This window comes from Rhodnius prolixus, unplaced genomic scaffold (genome assembly GCF_049639745.1).
Source record: "Rhodnius prolixus isolate KJV_2025 unplaced genomic scaffold, Rpr scaffold_2, whole genome shotgun sequence".
Taxonomy (NCBI): domain Eukaryota; kingdom Metazoa; phylum Arthropoda; class Insecta; order Hemiptera; family Reduviidae; genus Rhodnius; species Rhodnius prolixus.
The window spans coordinates 5332078-5352559 of NW_027411592.1; the positions used below are offsets into that span (position 1 = coordinate 5332078).

Here is a 20482-nt window from a genome sequence, read left to right on the forward strand (position 1 = left end):
TGTCGTTCTATAAATAAAAAGATCAAGATGGTTTTTAAGAACGACCATAAAATCAGATAATTTTCGCTTACGAAGGTGAAGTAATGTACAGAAATTAAAACAATAACATCAGAAAGGAAATAAAGTATGAAAAGATTTTATTAGTAAAACAGGAAATTAGAAATATATGCGAAATATCCGTTTTTCTATTGAAAGAGCGGATATAATAATTAAAAAAAAAGTTTTAATAAAGCAAAACACCAAGAGAAGATTTCAAAAAGTTTTAACTTCCTTTTTTATTTAATATTACTATTATTGTTGATTTTTTTTATTTTCTACCAGATCGCCACGTGAAAATATTTTCCGGAATATCTCGTTTTTATAAAAATGAAAATTTAAAGAAACTAAAATAATAATTTTATTGTATGCAATATAGAAATTACGTAACTTCCTGTTTGTTAATTTCTCCAGTTACCATTCAACATCAATATGTATACCAAGGTTACTCTACTAACCGCGTTTTTTACTCCGACTAAACTTTTACTTGTGTAGACTTGTGACATAAATAGAAACAAAATCATTTACTGTAGTAATAATACAAATTCATTGGCAAGGTTAGTAGAACATTAGTAAGTCTAGTTAAATTCCACATAAAGACTAGTTCCTCATCCCCTTTTAAATACGCCAAATGAAAGAAATTTGAACTATCATTTCTTAAAAATTATACGTTATGGATGTTAGGAGATGTGACTTATTAAATCCATTCCAATTAATCCAAATCTATTCTACCTTCTTCCTGGACTTTCATCAGAATCTGAGAGTACTGTGTGGAAGCCAAGCCATAGGCTTCAGGAGTAATGTTAGTCAGAAGTGTTGGGAGATGTTTTGGGTAAAAACTTAAAAGCTTCCTTGCGTGTGTAATGCGAAACTGACCTCATCTGCCTTACAAAATCTTCACTAATTTGCCCTCTGTGATAAAAGGATGAAGCTGGGTAACATCTGTTTGTATGTCTTGAACTGATGGACACTTAAGAGGCATCAAGGCTCTCGACTGGATTAAGATAAATTTATTATATTCGGTTGGAAGAGTTCAAATGGCAAATTTCCTCAGTACTAAGGCAATAGCGAAAACCAAATATTTCTGCTGAAAGATCAATCTACTAAAAAATAACAATAATATCTGAAACAAATTGAGATAATTATACATTTTTTATACCAACTTTAGAATTAAAAAAAAAATAGAAAGACGAGATATCTGAATTGTAGTAGCAATGCAAACAGAAGGACTAACGTGTCAGCGTTGGCGGGACAGAAATACAGTTCGCCTCAGATCTCAGAGAATGATTTACATTCAATAAGATTCCAGATCTAGTCAGAGAGCTACCCACAGGCTAACTTTTAGTAAAATCCAAAGCCTCGGGCCCACTGAATGGCTTTTATTTATATTTCTATTATTATTATATTTCTACTACTAAGGCGCGCAAGCATCCGAAATATAAAAATGAAGATTATTAGCAGACAGTACCAGCTCAAAACACTTGAATCTTTAGTGTATCGAGCTCAAACCCCAATAATATTAGGAGTAAAGTTTCTGGATGGCATTCCTATCTAAGGATGCTTCTCAACGAAATCAGTTCGCACCGAATCCCTTTTATAAAGTTACTGATTGAATATCTTTTGATATTTTGCTTGCATTTCAAAGAGATTAGGAGTTGTTGGAGATGTTAGATGGTTTTGAATCCAGGTTATCTATCATCTCATTCAGGAGATTAACTGAGCGCTCTGCAATCTTCATTTTCTTATCGTTACTTAGCTTCTCATAAAAAAATGGTCGCTCAAACCACAAAGTGAGTTCTCGCCCCTGCCATAGAGGGTTACTGTGCCTTTATCAACAGAGCAAGTCCTAAAGTGCATTCCCTCCACTGAGGGTATTGTAGAACAGGCAAAGCATTTCAATATTATTTTTTTCAGTGCACTTTGCTTTTATTGTAGTTAACTATTGGGACGCTCATCAATGAATTCCGCGGTAATTGAATAACTTCTTCTACAAATTTGCTGTTTTGGTATGATGCTACATTTTAACGAAACACTCCTGTGTATCTTATAACAGAAAATCTTCACACTTGCGACAATTCTCTTGTACATATAATATTTAATTTCTTGAAAAACGTTTAAATAGAATATTGATATATAAAACTTTGTAATAGTAGACAAAAATTTTTAAAAAATCTTAATTTAAATATACGAAATAAAGCACTACTTCTGCATCATTGACTTGCATGTTTCTTAAACAAGAAGAGAAAAAAGATTTGTGAAGTCACTTGGAGCTGAGGCAATTGCCAGAGTTTCCAGGATTCATTACCCAGGGAGGTTGTTGTAGGAGCTGCTCCGGTGCTGTTGCTAGAGAGACGGTGCAGACCGCACTACCAATTAAAAAGCTGACAGAGGGAGGGTGCAGGCCATGCAAAACAGCCATGTAACAATATCACGTTCCCATGCCAAGGCGGCTTACACAAATTAAAGACCATCAATTAAAAACAAGTGGTTTATATACATTATTTCTTTTCCTTTTAATAAATTTTTTCTCTTTCATAAAAAAATAAAAAATGTTTATGAACTTATTATTGGTAGAGAAATTAAGTCAATATCTAGCACAACTTTTCATTAGTTAGAAATAGAGGATTGTGGGAGTTTCATAAATAAGCAAAATATATAGACACTGCTAATAATACTTGCAGGTAATAAATGTGACCTACGATCTCTGCCACAGAGAATCGCCAGCGGCCAATGATTCCTCATCAGATCTATTACTCCTTAAACTTCATAAAAGTATTTCGTTCAGGAAAAGGATTAAGGATTAATAGGGTATTATAATGGTGGTGGATCATTGTGCTGAATTGACAAGTAGAGGGGGTAACTGACACAAATTATATGCAGAAAGTGTAACAACGAATGCCATTGCTAGATCTAGAGTAAAAGCATATTTTTGGATGAATTTCATGCTGAACGGAGTTACCAGGTTTACCTGAGTGGTCCGACAAATCAATTTATCTTATAAGTAACATCACATTCCTTTACTGCTAGTTTGGGTTCAATTTTTGTCCCGATGAACATGTACTGTATCTTATTACATGGAACTTTATCAGGTCAATTACATTCTCAAGCACCAAATGTTCATAATATGTAGTAATTAATTACTCCGGAATTCTTGTTCTGGTTATAACATTTACGAGTACTTTAGGTCATTTACCCAGTTTCTCTTGTTACAGGTACAAGTCGTTGTCTGAGTCACAATCCCTTGCATCCATGGTTTCGAGACAAACGACATCAAGGCTGGGGACAGGAACCGAAATCACCGCTGCATCACAGCACTAGCACGGGTGTGGGAGGCGGCGGAGGCGGTCCAGGCACGCCGGGCTTCACATTTCCACCAACACCTCCGACGGATGCCGCGCCGGAAGCACCACAGGAGTACAATTTAGGCGGACACGCTGTAGGAATGTTCCTTCATCCGACGGATCCAGGCAGCGGTCCGGGATCTTGTGACGTCAAGCCAATGTTGGCGGCACAACAGAAGCCCAGAGAAGGTAAAGAATGCTTTTAGCAAAGAATGTATTCTCATTTGCAGATTTTAACCCCAACTTTTTATTAAATTTACTATTGTTTTATAAACATTCCTTGTCCCTTTAGTTTCTAATTCATTTTTTATTTATTTTTGTCAACTCATAAAGAAAATGATCCCTATTCTTCCAAAATATTTTCATAATCCAATAAAGATTAACAATAATAAAAGAAAACCAGTGGTATTTAGCGGTGCATGGGAAAAATGAGGCAGCAGGCAGATCACATAACTATTGAGACTTCTGCTAGAACCTTCATGGGTCCTGAACCTTTTTGATACCAAAAGAATGGTAGAAAATGTGGTTAGGCCCGCAGTGCTGGTTAATGTCGCTAACTCTATCCGTCGAAGCAAACCTCAGAAGGTAGCTGCAAAGTATCACAGAATGTAGATGAGGCCCCCGGCTAGAGACAAGGTTTATAAGTTCACTATTAGCTAGGATGGCCGTATTACTTAAATGAGAGTACTGGATAATTTAAGACTGAGGAAGTACATGTATCGCCCTTGGCTTGTCAATGGTTGGTCTCTTGGTTTGTAGGTTTGAAAAGAGCACGCACTATTAGGCTTTAAGTTCGGTTCACTGATGAAAAGAAAATGGTAGGTTTTATCAAGCTTAGACCTGCTCTCTGTAAGGAAAATGTTTCGGCACGGATCATATTCTCGCCAGTGGCAGATATGGAGCCGGAGTATGCGAGAGTAAAGAGAATTATGCAGAGGATATGTGTGGTGGTTACAAACATGTGATTGCCATGATGGCTGCCTTTTTGATTGAATTTTATTATAACGCTCTATCGCCTGGACAAAATCTAAATAACGCAAGTAGCACACCTCCATATTATAATTTGAGAATGAAGCCACTGTCGTACAGCAATAAAATGAAAGAATTATAATACTGATACCCAGAGTTCAGAAGATAAAAATTATATTTGTCAGTCGTAGAACTCAGTTGGTTCTATTGGGAATAAAAAATTAACTTTGTTTTTGTTTCTATGAAAACTTAAGCTGATAAATATGCGGATTGAAAACAAATTTCAGGTTTTAAAAAACTTGGTGATTTTCTAAACTATTTCTCTATATTTTAATGAAGTTTTAAGTAAGTTAAGACTATTTGACTGTTCAGCTCATAGAAAGTAAACAGTGCAATTCAATTACGTTCTCCGATACTAGGAAAAGACCTATCGCTATAATATTTCTTGTTACTGATTCAGATTCATCGAAGGACAGGGAATCATTCTGTGCCGATTACATTATTGAAAATTTAGAACGAACACTAGATTAAATTAATAATTCTTCGTAACTATTCTAATAAATGACAAAAATAAGTGTTTTATAATTTATAAAAAAATTACTGTAATAGTAGGAAAGTAAATATGACGAGATAAATGTGTCTTGTACTTCTATCGCTACGAGGTACGTTGCTTTCAAATTCAAAATACAAAGTAAAACCCAACCAACCGCAGCTTTACAAGACTTTCTTGCGACCTTTCCTGAAATATCCTTGCCCTGTTTGGGATACAGCTAGGAACCATACTCGATTAGCGGGAAAGTAAATTAATAATTGCCTACTTTTTACAGCGGCGCTAGAATCCCACTATTAATTATGTCGTGGACGGAATTTCAAAAAGTTCCGGAATTCCTACCCTTTCTTTTCTTCAACTATATTTCCTTTAGAACTCCCGAAATCATTTTATGTTTTGTTCTTTTGTTTTATTTTATTTCTTTTTATTTATTCACTTTTTTTTATTTTTTTATGATTTTCCTATTTTCCTTTTTTTTTGTGATCTCTTTAACAGGACATGGTTACCAATATCAGGATTACCACTACAACTCCTATCATCAGCTAATGTTCGGCGGTGAGAAAGGATCTTGTACAAGCCCTAGCCAGAAAGGTGATCAAGGTCAGGCGTCTACATCCCAGTCCAACCGGAGTAAGTCGAGGACAAGCGCCGGTAAGACACTACCTAAGAAGGTGCGCGTAAAAATCTAACCGGTTACAAAACTCATAAAGGGAGCAGAAACAGTAGGATGTTTTGGAAATTTAATACACTTTAACAAACTAACTATTAAAACATTTTGGTGGCAGATCTAATAGTTTTTATTTTATATATCTGTAAATTGCATTTCAATTCTATTCAACTACACCCTGGTGCAGGAAAAGAACACTTTATATCCGACTAATTGTCATTACTCTTTGAAAAATTACACGGGGCAATTTCCTTCACCGACCTTACACAGAAAATACTTTTGAACCCTCTAGATACTGGAGGCAAAACTCTTCACCAAAGCTGTTTAACAAAGGTCACATAAAGCCAAACAAATGCAAACTCGATTAATAGTAAGATATTATTACTGCAACTCCCATCATCAGGGCAAGAGATAGGGCTCTAAGGGCACAAATCACTTTCGCGCTCTATTTTCTTCGGGTAAACCATTTACTTACCTGAAATCCAAGAAATTCACAAGGCACTCCGGATGATCTTAAGTAGTTTGAATGCGTTCTTAGCGTTTGAAAACATCTTGAATCCCGAACATTAGTTGTGGTCTCCCAAAAACAAATCTGGACTATTTCCTGATACTTCCTGATAAATTCTAACATTACTCAATGACGTAGTTCTGTTTTCGCTATATCTGTGACATTAAGATTCTTAGTAGGGCGGCCCAAGGCCTACGCCATGCGACCCCATTGGATCTATTGTGATCTATCTGTGACATACTAGCTATTTATCAGTAGCTTCAGCCTCCAACACGTACAAACAAGCGATTAGATACACACTTTGGAGGTCTGAGAACTGAAACAGTGTTTTATGTGAATTCTGGAGTAAATTATGGAAATGAAGAATAGTTATTGTAATATTTACTAAAAGAAGACGTCACGATTGCCCAATAATCTGTTCTCTAATGAGGATTTATTGAGTTAATAAATGCACGCTCACAAACCAAAAACAAAATTCAAAATGTTTGTAAAGTAATGGCTCATTATTCAGAAATGATAAAATAAAAAAAATAATCTTAGAGACAGTTAATAAACCAATATCTCGAGTAATAATTAAGGTGTTCCATTTTTCTACACCTGAGTGTATTGAGGATACTTAACTTCAGCGTTGAATAGAAAACGCTTTACTATTTAACTGAAACTACAAAATATTTAAACCACCATAAATGCACTAACACTTGAAGCTGTTTGGTGTTTTGTTGCACAGTTTTTACGCAATTCTCCACAGATGTGAAGTGTGGTTAACACGTTCTAGAGTAATTTCACATAACGAATAGATTAATTATAACATTTGAGCAGTTATTTGATGGGTGGGGGGAATTTAAAAAACTATCTTCAGATACGTATTTCAAAATATGTTCTTTATAATGAATGTAGTTAATACGAGAAATTTATTGTGAAGTATGTACATATTCGTCTCCGTCCACAACACTTAATGGGTAGTCGGACATAAAGCAAACTGAACAAGTGCAAATTTAATTTTACTGCATAAATACACACTCAAACATCTATATATGTATATATAATCATACATATGAAAGTTATTATACACTTAAGAAATGGAAACACTTTGTTTTGACTTTTTTAAAATTACCGGGAGATTAGGGGCAAGTCAATCGAAATTTACGCATGGGAAAACGAAGTTACAATCAGAAAGTGTATCTAGCCTAGCGGAACTACATTAGATACATTCGAACACAATCAAAACGGACAAACTGTTGCATACATTCGCTCACACACTGACATGCCGCCTCTTCTTTTTGTTATCCCCACGTTGATGTAATTTTTTTGTAAAAAAAAGATAAAAACACACACAAAAAAGAGTGTGTTTAAGATTGTTATCTTGGCTTCAATACAAGGAAGAAGTACTAAAAGTTTGTGGGAGACTAACAGATGTAGTTTGGAATAGTGAATAGAGCTAGTTTTAATAATGAGGCTACGATGGAGAGCTACCAAGAAGAGAGATAGATAGAGAAACAGGCTCTGGAACAACACAAAGTTCTCTAGAGCAACGCCGGAAGTACAATTAGCTGGGTAATGCATGCGGCCATCACCGGAACCACCCATACCGTAAACAGTAACAGCGGCGCGCTCTGTCGTACGTCTGAACCGTCGCCGTTAGTGCAAAAAATAAAAGTATTCTGTTCGAAAGGGGAACAGAAATAAACAGACCAGAAATCGTTATCAAAATAACAATAATGTTCTAGGTTTCCTTCTTTTGTACGAAAATTTTAATTTTTGTATGACTAATAAACAAACAGAAATCTAGCGTAAAGCACTTTTACTTTATTCTCAAAATTTCCAGCTTTATACTTGGGTCAATCGGTACCGGCAGCGAACAACGATCGTTAGGGCTGCAGTCAAAGATAGGCTGTTTCGTTATATACCATTAGGACGTTATCACAAACAAAATTGGAGTCATTACGTATATTTTATTATTGGGTTATTAAATAATACATTATTAAGGATGTTATTTATGTTTCTTTTTTTATGAAAATAGAAAACAATATCTGCAATTAATTAATTATTTCTAAGTAAAAGCGGAAATAGTACTACCCTACTTGTAATATTTTTTTTTTATATGATTTAAGGCGCGTCAACATCTAAGGTTATTGGCGCCCGGAGCTTTTTTCAGTGCAATGCAGGCCTCCGGACAGTGTTCTCTCGTTACAGACAACACTGTCCATCACCGGACAGTGAGCTGTAAGAAGCTCCTAGGAAGAGAAAATCTAAGGGTCAGCAGCTGGATTCGAACCCGGGACTTCCGCATGGGAGTCCAGTACGCTAACCGCATAGCTAATCCCTTCCCTTTACTTGTAATCTTATTTTGTTTCCTGTTGTTAAAAAATTGTTCAAGGTTAAGAGGCATCAATATTGGCAGGAAATTACTTTCTTTTAACCATAAAGCAGGATATAAAAGAGAGAAAAAACCATGGAACATTCAAAAATATCTTTCCTACACTCTAGTGTACACATTTTAAATTTAATTAATGAAAAAGTTTTAGGTCTCCTCAAAAAACCATGAAAAAATGGCTATTACAGTTAGTTCACTTTTTCTCCGAGTATCTCCATCTGTTTGGTCAAAGATGGAAAATAGATAACTTATTTCCAATTAGATAACCCCAAAGGTAGGTTTAACTCAAAATCAATCCATCGGAAGTTACATTTTCTGAATCGATTTTCCATCAGCTCTTTGAGCTCTGCAGGAGACGAAAAGCTGGTTCGGTGCCCAGAAAAGAGACTTCTCTGAAAAATAATAGATCTATTGATGAGAATATTCTTTTAAATTCCGATTTTTAGATGTAAGTGCTGATAACTTGTCTTTGACTACTTGAGGAAACGTTTCGACTCAGTGTTTGCCTTTAATAGCGGCTGATTAAATAAGGAGATGTTTAAGCTAATTACTTGTGTACGTTTTAAAATTATTTTCTTTTTTATTTTATAACTTATAACTTCCAACTATGATAGCTTTTTGCCGTTGTGAGCGAATTTAAATAAACAAATCATTCATATTTACCAAACTTTTAAGGCCAAGAGTACAAAATATTGATTTTTTGTTCTTATCTTATTTTATTTTTATTTTTTATATATGTTCCGTTCGTGATAATAACATTTTTACGTACACTGCAACACATTAGAGAGAATAATGTTATGTTTTTCTGTACAGTGTAATCTATAGTTGGTCAGTTCATACCTACTTTAGTTGCTGTTGAAGCACTTGGTTTCCTTTCTTACCGCGCCTTATTCCAATTGCATCGTGACTTCAATAAAAAAAAAGTTTTTATGCTAATGAATAGTAATCAAAAGAGGTCACACAAAGGCAATGTAAGAATTGGTATACATAAGGATAATATTTGTAGTAAGATTGGCCAAGTATTATATGTTACGTTTCTAGGAGTTTGTATTGCTGTTTCCAAACATATCCGTACCTCTTCTACAAATCTCCTTGATGCTTTGCAACTAACTAAAGTCTGTGAGGAATACACTGGGCCATCTCCAAAGATAGTCTCAAGTGGCGCTACGCTTTTATTTATATCCGTACAAGAATAGTAAAAGAAGACTGGAGACGATAATTCTAGTAATAAAGCGCACCGGAGCGCGCACAGCACACATTACCTCTTGTCGGGAGGCTGGCCATATCACGATCGGACAATGAATCCAAGGGGAACTGTAGATTTGTTTTGGAGTGAATTGAGCAATGCTTCCGTTAACCAGGCATACCCACCCCTCTGGCACCCACATAACCACAGTCTTGTTTCAATTCCAGCAAATCTGCTATATTCATACTCCTTCTTACTTCTAGCTGCAGGAAGTACTGCACTCGTGTCGAATTTCTAACATTGCTTGCCATTTCTCAAGAACACTCGTTTTGAATTCTCCTCTAAAAAAAAGGTATTTATTCTTATATTGTTTGCTCAATACATGATTAGCTCAAAAACGAACAATAGCAGAAAGTTTAAACTTCTTGACGTCTGACAGTAAATTAGCTTTGAGAACTTCTGCGACAAATGTCATTTACAAACAGACACTCTCAATTTAAGCAACATTTTTAATTTCAATTCCAGCGAAAAAAAAATCATTTTAAATAGAATTTTTCTTACAGTCGTTCATAAGATAGCCAGCGCTGTTTCGCGTGACGTCAGTTAGGGTGGGAATAACCACGCCGTTTTTGTACCGTATCTGACAACGTGGAACGTCTGCTATTGTGTATGAGGTGCCGCAATAACCGCGTTTAAGGTTCAGAATTCTTCGATAAAATCGTTGTTAATGGGAAATCTAGGGTTGCTAACAAAACGCGGCAGTGCTTGCAGTGGGGATTCTTACTGCTACTGAGAACAGGAAATAGAAAAAAGAGGAAGAAATCAATACTCTAAAATCTCTTCAATAGGCTGACTTATCAATATAACTAATATGTACTTAAAAAAGAAAATGTCACAAATAAAATCTTTCTGAATGTAGTCAGAGAAAATCATAACAAAGCGTACATTACACTTACCGTTACTCGAGATTGTTTTCGCCCTTTACTTCATTCTTCACACTAATTCGGGAGTCACACCGTACTCCTTTCCGAGAAAGCAGCTTTTGACTCCTTAAAAACGTGTTTATTTCGAACAAATGTTCTTGCGGTTAAAGGAATAAGAATAACCATTTAGTAAAGATGAGACACCACACATTTACGAGAAGGGTAGCAATGTTTAGATTTATTGAGGTTAGGAGTTTGGTGCTTGTATAGATCTTGGATAAATACGTTAGCCACTTTTTGTCCAATCTGATCGATGGATGACGTTTGACAAAGTAGCAATTATTTTCCTCTTTATACAATCAAAGTTAACATAGAATTGTTGTTATGAAGATAATTTAGCGACGAAATCAGATAGAAAAACAAAATATAGTTACGTCAGACAACCGTCCGACAGAAAAAATCAAAAATAGCGTATACTTTTTTTTACAACAATGGCACATATTCATTATATGATAATCAGCTGAGATCGAGAGAAAGAATACTAACCCGGGCGAGAAAAGGCTGGTATACAATTAGTACTGCGAGTATTTCCCACGCCCTTCAAAATATACAACATAAACGAAATGGAAATAATAATTAATTTAAAAAATGTACATACTCGTATATCCTTCTTCCCTCACGGTATTTTTCCTTTTCATAAAGTTATTTTGTCGTATAATTTGAAGAATAAAACCAAAACATTAAATCGCATCAATAAATATTTTAAATTATCACGAATATATTACCTGCACACACATTCATACCATTCGTTAAAAATATTATTTTTGTTAAGAAGGCTTACGTTTTAGAAACTCAACATAGGATAAGTTTTGGACCGTTACTTGTCTTGTCAGGTGCAGAAGAAAGGATACATTCTAGATATGCCAGTCAAAAATTATCAAACTGGTACAGGAGCATGTACTATGTGCAATGACAGAAGATTTAATATGGAACATGGAAGATCAGGACAGGTGGAGGAACGAACAGTTGAGTTTTAAAGACTAATCAGCGGTTTAGTACATCGGTAAGGCCAGCCTGACTCATCCAGCTAGATCTGTTCGGAGTAATTCACCTAGACCTTAAAAAGATCTAGTCTGTGAAGACTCATGATTGCTATTGCTTCTACTTACGAGCGCAAAGAGAACGTCAAGATAATAGTTTTACTTTGATTTATAACAATAGAAATAATAATGAGGGAAATAGAGTAACAGGGACACGTGGCACAGTAGTTTTTTCCCAAGAGTGTGGGCACTTATGAAACAAATTGAGTTGAATCACGTGTAGTTTTGTCGAACGGTATTTTTTGTAATGCGATGGGCAGGAACTAAATGGGCACACATATGAGAAGGGGTTGCCCAATCCCTCATTATTTCATCTAGTATCCAACAACAACTGAACAATATCAACAACTCCTAACCACACCAGTCTACCATCAGCACTAAATTGTAGCTAAAAACAAAACAAAAAACACTTAATGCATTCTTCCTGAAGAGCTTGCACAATAACAGCTACTTTAGCGACTCCCTACATTACCCACAAAGCCATTACTTCTTGTAATATTCAGTTAGTTCCTTTTTTTACGTTTCCAATGAGGTAATCACATGTTGATAGGGGGAAACAAACGTGAAGTAGTGGTTGAAATAGGGTGCTGCGAGTTCTTTTTCAAGAGAATCGATAGATTCCAATTTCTTGTTACACCAAAGGCACAGCTGGAACTTATACAATAACTCAAAACTAGGGAATCAACAAATTCACCTTGTTTTTTACAGGATGATTATTGATTGAAGCATCTAAGACTTTGCTTATACAGGGCGAGTGTAGATTAAAACATCGAAGATTTTTACTGAAAAATAAACGCGCAAAGCTCAAACTTGGGAAACTTTGTCACACTTCTGTGACTAACTTTGCTGCCGAAATCCATCAAGTTGATCTTAATCTGAGAAATTTTTCGGTCTAGGGATTTTCTTTAAAAAACTGTATCGACATTCAAGAGATTTCTCATGATTTATTTTGGCGAACAGGCCGCTTGAAGTAAGGTTCTCCGAAGATTAGTACTGTACTTCTTAGTTAACGTAACATAATCCAGATAAACTAGTAACTAACTTTTTATGAGGATTTAATGTTAAAAAAAACTCCTAATTAGAATTTCAATTTTAGATCGACAAGCTTCTCTAATGGCTTTAAAAAAGTAGTGTGATCAGTCTACCAAGCCATTCCAGAGAATGTATTTCACGCCTGAGAAAACGACGAAAAGCAGACATTTCTAGAACATCTGATCAAACACAAATGAGCAGATAAGAAAGAAGATACTGGCAATATTTAGCAATGTTTCTCATTAGATTCTGGATGTAGCAGGTTAGGTTAGGTTTACTGTCAGAAGCATCATCTGATTTCTTTGTTGAGTGCAACTTCAAAACAGTATTGGCTAGACATGTACATGCACAATCGAATATTCGGATAATACGGAAGAAAGAGAGAAGGTTTTAGAAATGGTCTGTTAGATCGCAAGTGACAAAAGAATGTAGTCCAGTAGAGAAATGCATGCAAGGTTGGTGTAATATAAGGGAGAGGAAAGGATGGTTGTAGTAGATGAAAGACAATGGTTGCAGAGGCAGGGAGTCGTCCGGCGGGATGGCAAGATAAGGCCCGTATGCTGGTGGCTGCTGATAAGAGATGGAGAACGCCAGTTCGGTGGTGTGCATACAACAAGCATTGTTTAAATAGAAAGTAGCGACAGAACTTGATGGAGCCACTTCATGGTCCAGAAAGGAGCCATTTTGGCTGCACTCTCCTCTACCTTCTCATCATTTGAAACATTGCATCGGTTTTCACTGATTTTGATTTTGCATCAATTTTCCACAATCGCCAAACTTAATTGAACTAAAAGTTATCTTAAACAGCGGGTAAAGTCGTACATTTCTGCTTTCGTGTTCAGATAAGCCACAATAAGTGTGTGAAAATACAGACGTGCATCGCGATCGCGACAAATGTTTGAAATTTTGATTACACTAGTAATACTGAATATCTCTAAAGACATCAAACTGAAATGCGTTTTGACAGTACTGTTGCTTTTGTTTGAAATTAATGGCTGACAAAGTTTCTTTTTGAAATGAGCTCATTCTCTTGAAATAAAATAAAATTTAATAAAAACTCGAAGTTGGAGAAAAACCTTGAGGACTGATGTCAGAGGCGTTAACTTTTAAAAAGGTGTTTTTTTAAACAGCATAATAATAATAAAAAGGAAATAAAGTGACTTCTAGTTAATGCTTCAACGCTACACCAGTGTTATGAATGAAAAATTAACCAATTCATTAAACATTAAACAGTTTAACAGACTATTAAAGTTGCAGCGCGAGACTAGAAGATGAATCTCACTCATTCTTATACATGTATTATACATAGAGGTATACCTGGAGCGGTTGGCTTATACACAGCCTCTCTCCTCCCACTGAACTCTAACACTAGCTATCCAAGAGGAGTGTATATGTGTGCATTCACGCAGCATTACTAAATCACTATGGCTGTCAAACTACTTTAAAAGTCTATTTACTTTTTCAATCTGCGGGACACCATATGTGTGTTGGTTAACGAGAGCTATCTCACTTTACTGCGTTCTCTTACTTAGTGCACTTTACCTGTCAGCGCAGCTAATTCTTCTCTTATTATTACATAATCAACGAATATTTAATGATTACGTCAGGTTTATTTTTTATCACTTTTTTTTTTATTACTCCTACCTAAAAAAAAAATCTAATTTATCTTGAGTTTATATTTTTTGCCATAAAAGTTATTTCAGCTTCCTGTAATAACCCTGACGTAAAAATTACACACTCTTGAAAAACAGGTGGATTTGTGTGAAGAATCTACCTCCAATCTTATTCAGGTTCATCCTTCAGATTACCTACATCCTCCTCTAATTTCTGTTTTGCGTGCTCTGGAAAGTTAATTTGACGAGATTATTAAATTCAAACTTCACAAACTCTCTGGTATTTACCATTTTCTCACGCTAGTAGTGAGAAATGTGGCTGTAGTAGCGATAAATTTTGTTTTCGAAATTTAGTTTTTTTCGGAAATAGTCCTTATACTGATTAATAAATACTTTGTAAAATCCATTGATAGTAACTTTATAGAAATGATTTGTTACAGTTTTAATGGGCAGTTTTAATTTGATGGGTAAAAAGACCCATCTCATTATTTTGCGATTTAAAGGAGCTAGTTCAAAATTGTATTCACTAGAAAAAGAATTATTTTCAATCATTTAACAAATTGTGGCTACATGCGCTTATTCAGTAAGTTTTCGATAATTATCTTTATGTATAATTTAAATTACAATAAATACAGTATTAAGACAACCCACATACAACTTTCCCACTGGATAATTTTAATAAACATATTTTTAAATTATTAGAAACTATCCTGTTCAACGTAAGAAATTTTTTTGTTTTAGTTTTTAAGTTACGTTTAGCAATATAGTGCAACTTGTAAAAACCACTGGTAGATCTCTCAGAATGTATGTACGGTGCCAGAGAGAAAAATCTGCACAATGTTTTACTAGGGGTGAGAGAAATACCAAATTAATTCTCGTAAAATATTTTAAAGTAACCTCCCCCGTTTTTTTTATGACCTTAATTTCTCCTTTTGTTTTTTAAAATTTTAACAGTCAAACAAACGAGAGAAAAAAATAAAATTAAAAATTAAAAGAACAACCTTCAAATAGATTTGGCCTTTCTATTATATTAGGTGGCGCCGGTAGCCCTGAGATCTAGCCGTCTATTATTGTCCTAATAATGACATCATAAACCTTGCAATGTATGTATTTTCAAAATATTTTTGTTCGTTTTAAATGAACACGACTTTGAAAGAAGGGAGATTACACTCACCGGCCCTCTCTCACTTCTCCTTCTTCGTTACGTCACGAAATAAAAGACCTCAGCCACTTACAACTCAACAATCTGGAAATCTTCAGAAATAAAAGGGAAGTGCTTTACTTCAGCATAATCCTTGATGCAAGATTCATTTTGGGACTGCAGAAAAACTGTATCAAGCATACACTCGGCTTAAATAGGCACACCCATTATCAGAAACACATCTTTTCAATCGCTCCTGGACTAGCCGTAATGCTTAACAAGACGCCTCTTCGACCTCTTTTAACATACTCTTGAATTACAGCTTGTGAGAAAACCACTGCACATTAAAAAAGTACTACGAATATCACTGAACCTCCATCAATTACTAGGACAAACAAATACACCGAGAACTCCTCGGTGTAAAAAAAAGCCTCCTGGTTTACAGTGTAATTAATAAAAGAACGTTTCACAGCCCAATAAGGCCTTCATCAGCCTAAGTAAAATACAATAAATGTAAATTTTATAAATAAATATTACACTTAGCTAATTTGATATCTTACGTAAATGCTTAGTATAAATGGCTTAGTATAAAATGCTTCATATGCAGGGTGTAGTCCCAGGATAAACTGGCCTTTTGAAGAAGGTCTCCCTAATCACATAGAATCTTACATAGAAGGACATGGTCTTCGCAGGTGGCAGGATAGAATCTCCCAGTGCGGATTGCACGATTTCTACCAGAAAGAGCCTTCACAGCGGCCCAAATTTAAGTAGCAGGAACCTGAGGAGAAATATAAAACTAACATTTCCTTAAAGGAGAAAGTTGAGCTTGGAGAAAATAGCAGCTATTTGCCAGGAGGAGGGGAAGAGAAGTAACCTCCTCAGAGGCCACCAGAAATGCTTACTACGATCACCTTCTTCTGCTTGAGGCCTTTAATTAGTATTACAAGAATTACAGTCAGAACCTTGCACTCGAAAATAAATCATGCATGAAACTCTCTTAAGAAAAGTTATCATTAGAAAAAATAAAAAAAAATGAATGAAGGAGAACAATATTAGATAGGAAAAGCTATTATATAGTATTTCCCAACCATGGCCTAAAAAAAAAGTACAATTGCAATATTTGTTCACTGGAGTCGGACCCTCTCTTGTTGGTCCGCCATGGTCTTTGTCTTTCCTAATGTCTACTTCCCATGCAGCCAGCAGTGCGAAATACTGACCAACCCCTTTCAAGGACTCCAATGATTTTACTTGCTGCAAATAGTGCCTTTCTCCTACGCCGACATTTCCTCCACAATATCCCAACAATATTTCCTTTCCATTGTAGGGACACTGGACTCTTGAGAAAGAGAACAGCATGTCCTTCGACTAGAAAACTCCTTACGACATTATTTTATGCTGCAACAGACCCACTATACAGTAATAGTTCCCAGCATTTGCTCAAACAACAAAAACAAAATCGATCAGCTTATTCAATATTCCCCCACATCACTATCTTTTAGAAATTTCTCGCTGTTAGGTGAAGTTCTGTAAAACTAATAGATGATTATAATTTAAAATAAAAGAAAAAATATAAATTGTTGACACTAATTGCTGAGTAGCAAATTCTGTGTTATACGGACAAACGGAACAAATGATAATTGTGCTTAAAACTTATGTTCTGTTTAAAGTAGATAAAAATATTAACTCAATCTTTAAAAATATTTAAATTATTCTAGTGTATACACCCAACTTTTACTAATAATTACATTTTCTACAGATTTTTTCTCTTTTTTTTCAACATTATGTTTACTAAAATAGTAGATTATAAAATAGTAGAAAATAGTAGCAGTAGTAAAAAAGATTCTTATTCAAAAAACGCTAGAAACAAAGAAATAGTATTTAGTAAAACGGCGATTCCAGTTGGCAATCAATTGGCTTCCGATTTGGAATTCTTCCTTCATATTCGGAATTATCCTTACACATTTAATTTTTATTAATAGAGGTCATTGGAAAGATAATTTTCTCTGAAATTACAATTTACTGGGATGCACAGTGTGATCTATGTATAAAACAAAACAAAAATGATAAAAATAAAAATTATGTTAAACACAATTAATGAAAACTGCACATGTTTTTCTTGGTGTGGATTTAAAACAAATTTATTGCACGATTATGAACTAATTAATGCACTAATATTAATATATTAATTTTACTAATTTTGGATGCCAGAAATAATAAATAAATAATAAATTTTCTAAATATTGTATCGGTGAGAGGAATGAAAAATATTTAGATTGTCATTTGAATAGTATAAAGTGCTAATATCTCGATTACATTCATCTTCTCGTACCAGCAGAAACAATCTACATTCAGTACATTTAGTAATGAACAGGGGCGGAAGTGAGAAAGCTTTGTATTTTTCAGCTGTATTATTTTTAACTTTAGGGTATTACTGGTACACCACAAGTCGAATCATCACTTAAAAATGTTGAAATATAAGCTGGAATGTTTTACAAATTACGTTTGAGTCCTCCTCTTCATGATCATTAATCCACTCTTGAATCAGAGCTTCATTGGTGAAGAGTAAGCACTACGTCACTAATAGGCACGCTGCACTATGCTCTCCTTACTTGTGGCGTGTGTCATTCTGCAAACGCAGGACAGTGGCGACAAAGTACTTTAGTACAAGAAGAAAATAGTGCATATTCCTTCGGAGCAAAGGTACCTTTCAAGGTACTGCGTTAGTTTCTGAAGAAATTATTTCTCCAGCTACACGCAAACGTTTTTAGATTTAATGCTCGCGAAATGACAACTGAGACGAAAAAATGTGAAGAGACATCAAGTGTTACAGAAATTAAAAAAACTTAAAAGAAGTATGGAAAAGTGACTTATAATTCGAGCCAAAAAGTTGTTTAATGTTCATATAATAAATTATTATTTAATATTTGTATTATAATCATACTTAAAATAAAGGGCCCGATTTAGCGAAACGGACAAAAAAGAAGAGCTTTAAAGCTATACCACAATTCTCTGATAATATGCCCACCTTATTCGACTGACAGATGACGACAAAGAAATTTAGGAGGCTAAAGATGGGCGTACTCTATTCCGAAACTGTGGGCTTTGTAGCCATAAATGACCAGACGAAAAAGTCATTTATTGTTGCTCATGCAAGAGATCAAATTAGTTAGCACAGAATACTCTGCCGTGTAAATCATGCAAGCCTGGGAAATCTATTAGAAAACCCAAGATTGTTCATCAGCAATTGCAGTGATATGAGACTTTGTAAGAGGTTTTAACCTTAGTACGATCCCTGAGCAGTCCAGAACTATAATAGAGAAAACCTAGTTATTACTGTTGGATTGTTGAGACAGTAGGCGATGGTAAATGAAACTGGGTGGACAATATCAGTCCCAAAACACTTTGCTGAAAAAGAAGGAATATGAGCGGAGGAAATAATGAATATGTAGCACTCTGAGAGTCTGGCTTGATCTCAGTTTCCAACGTACAGATTCGATCTCCGCTCGTTTTCATAGATTAATGCAATGCAAAAAGCTTTCAAAATTCTTTCGTTCACTCTTATCTTAAGATTACCGATGAAATACAGTTTAAATTTATGGTAACAATAAAAATCAATAATTTATGATTACTACTTACATTAAAATGTTTAATTATGTTTACAGAGGGTCGCGAGTGTGTGAATTGTGGTGCGACATCAACACCTTTATGGAGGCGCGATGGCACCGGACATTACTTGTGTAACGCCTGTGGCCTCTATTACAAGATGAACGGACAGAATAGGCCACTTATTAAACCCAAAAGAAGACTGGTGAGTTAATTTTCTGTTTTGTTCTTCAATTCAATTATTTGCACAAGCTAGTAATAAACTACATGATTTGAATTTAAGGGAAATATTTATTTTCTGGTAAAAGTTTCCTCCATTCGATGATTTCTTTCAACATTTTTACAGTAAATAGGGTTTTCTCTTTCAAGTTCTACAATTCTTCGGGTCATATTAAATCCCGTTCATTTCTTCTTCAATCAAACTAATCCTTCTAGTTTTCTTTCGACCTTTTTTTTTTAGACTTCAGCGGTTGTTTCATCCAACCTTAATGTTACTTTAAAAGTTTGCTAAAAATTTATGTGATTTGTTATAATTCTGCTAATCAAGATAATAAGCTAAGAAATATAAGTTCAAAATCTCTTGTCAATGATTCATTCGATAAAACTGACGCAAACTGAACTCTGTTAAAGTTCATTTCTTTTTTATTTCTATATGAATTTTCCTGAACATTTCCAGAGTGATTTAATTCTTAATAGATTTATTAATTATACAATAAATAGATTTAGTTTAAACTTGCTAGGACATACAAACTAGAATCGCTGATGGCATTTCTTACTAATGTGATGTATGAACATGATGATATATTGATGAATTTGAAAAAGGAACGAATTAAACAATTTAGTTTAAAATTTAGCAACAAATAAAAGTGAACCCATACAACGTACTTAGAAAAAAATAATATATTAGTACAATTTTATAAGTGAGCACTGTAATAAAATGATAATATTGTTCAAGGATTGCCAAGAACTCACTGAAATCAAGGTTCAATGAAAATAAGTATCAAACCAAGGATCAAGCCTAACTTTCGTTACAAATACAGCAAACTTCTTATCAGCCATCAATTACAAACTGGGCCCATCTTCATACCCGAAATGGGGGCTGTGAATTTGATTCCCTAGGCATTATTCAGATGTCCCTTACCTGCTGTGGCATTGCGGACGAAACAACAGCATCTTCAGCACTAACTAAAATGCGTGAGGGCCAAAAGTTTGGGCTTTGTGCTACTTATTTTTCGTGCAATTCTCATACCACCATTTTTTACTCCACTTCGACAATTTGAGGACAATGGCAAAGAAAACTATAAATTTGCAAATTACTATAACTACTATTTGAATGTAATGAATGTTTTAAAACCAGATTTTTGTCGCATTTATCTCGCACTTAACTCCAGCGAAAACTCCAAAATCCCCAAGGAAGTAGAAAAACCATAAAGTACGAT

At 34.8% G+C, this 20482-nt stretch overlaps 1 protein-coding gene across 3 annotated transcripts in view; it reads left to right on the forward strand.

The window, feature by feature from the left end:
* Window positions 1-20482, forward strand: part of grn (GATA binding protein grain) — a 141981-nt gene that overhangs the window by 56821 nt on the left and 64678 nt on the right. For 2 of the 3 annotated variants that reach the window (XM_074120651.1, XM_074120652.1), the window contains exons 3-5: window positions 3249-3566; window positions 5392-5547; window positions 19103-19248. In XM_074120651.1, the coding sequence (XP_073976752.1) occupies window positions 3249-3566; window positions 5392-5547; window positions 19103-19248 (620 nt within the window). The remainder of the gene's footprint in view (window positions 1-3248; window positions 3567-5391; window positions 5548-19102; window positions 19249-20482) is intronic. The other variant, XM_074120653.1, reaches the window with a different exon arrangement.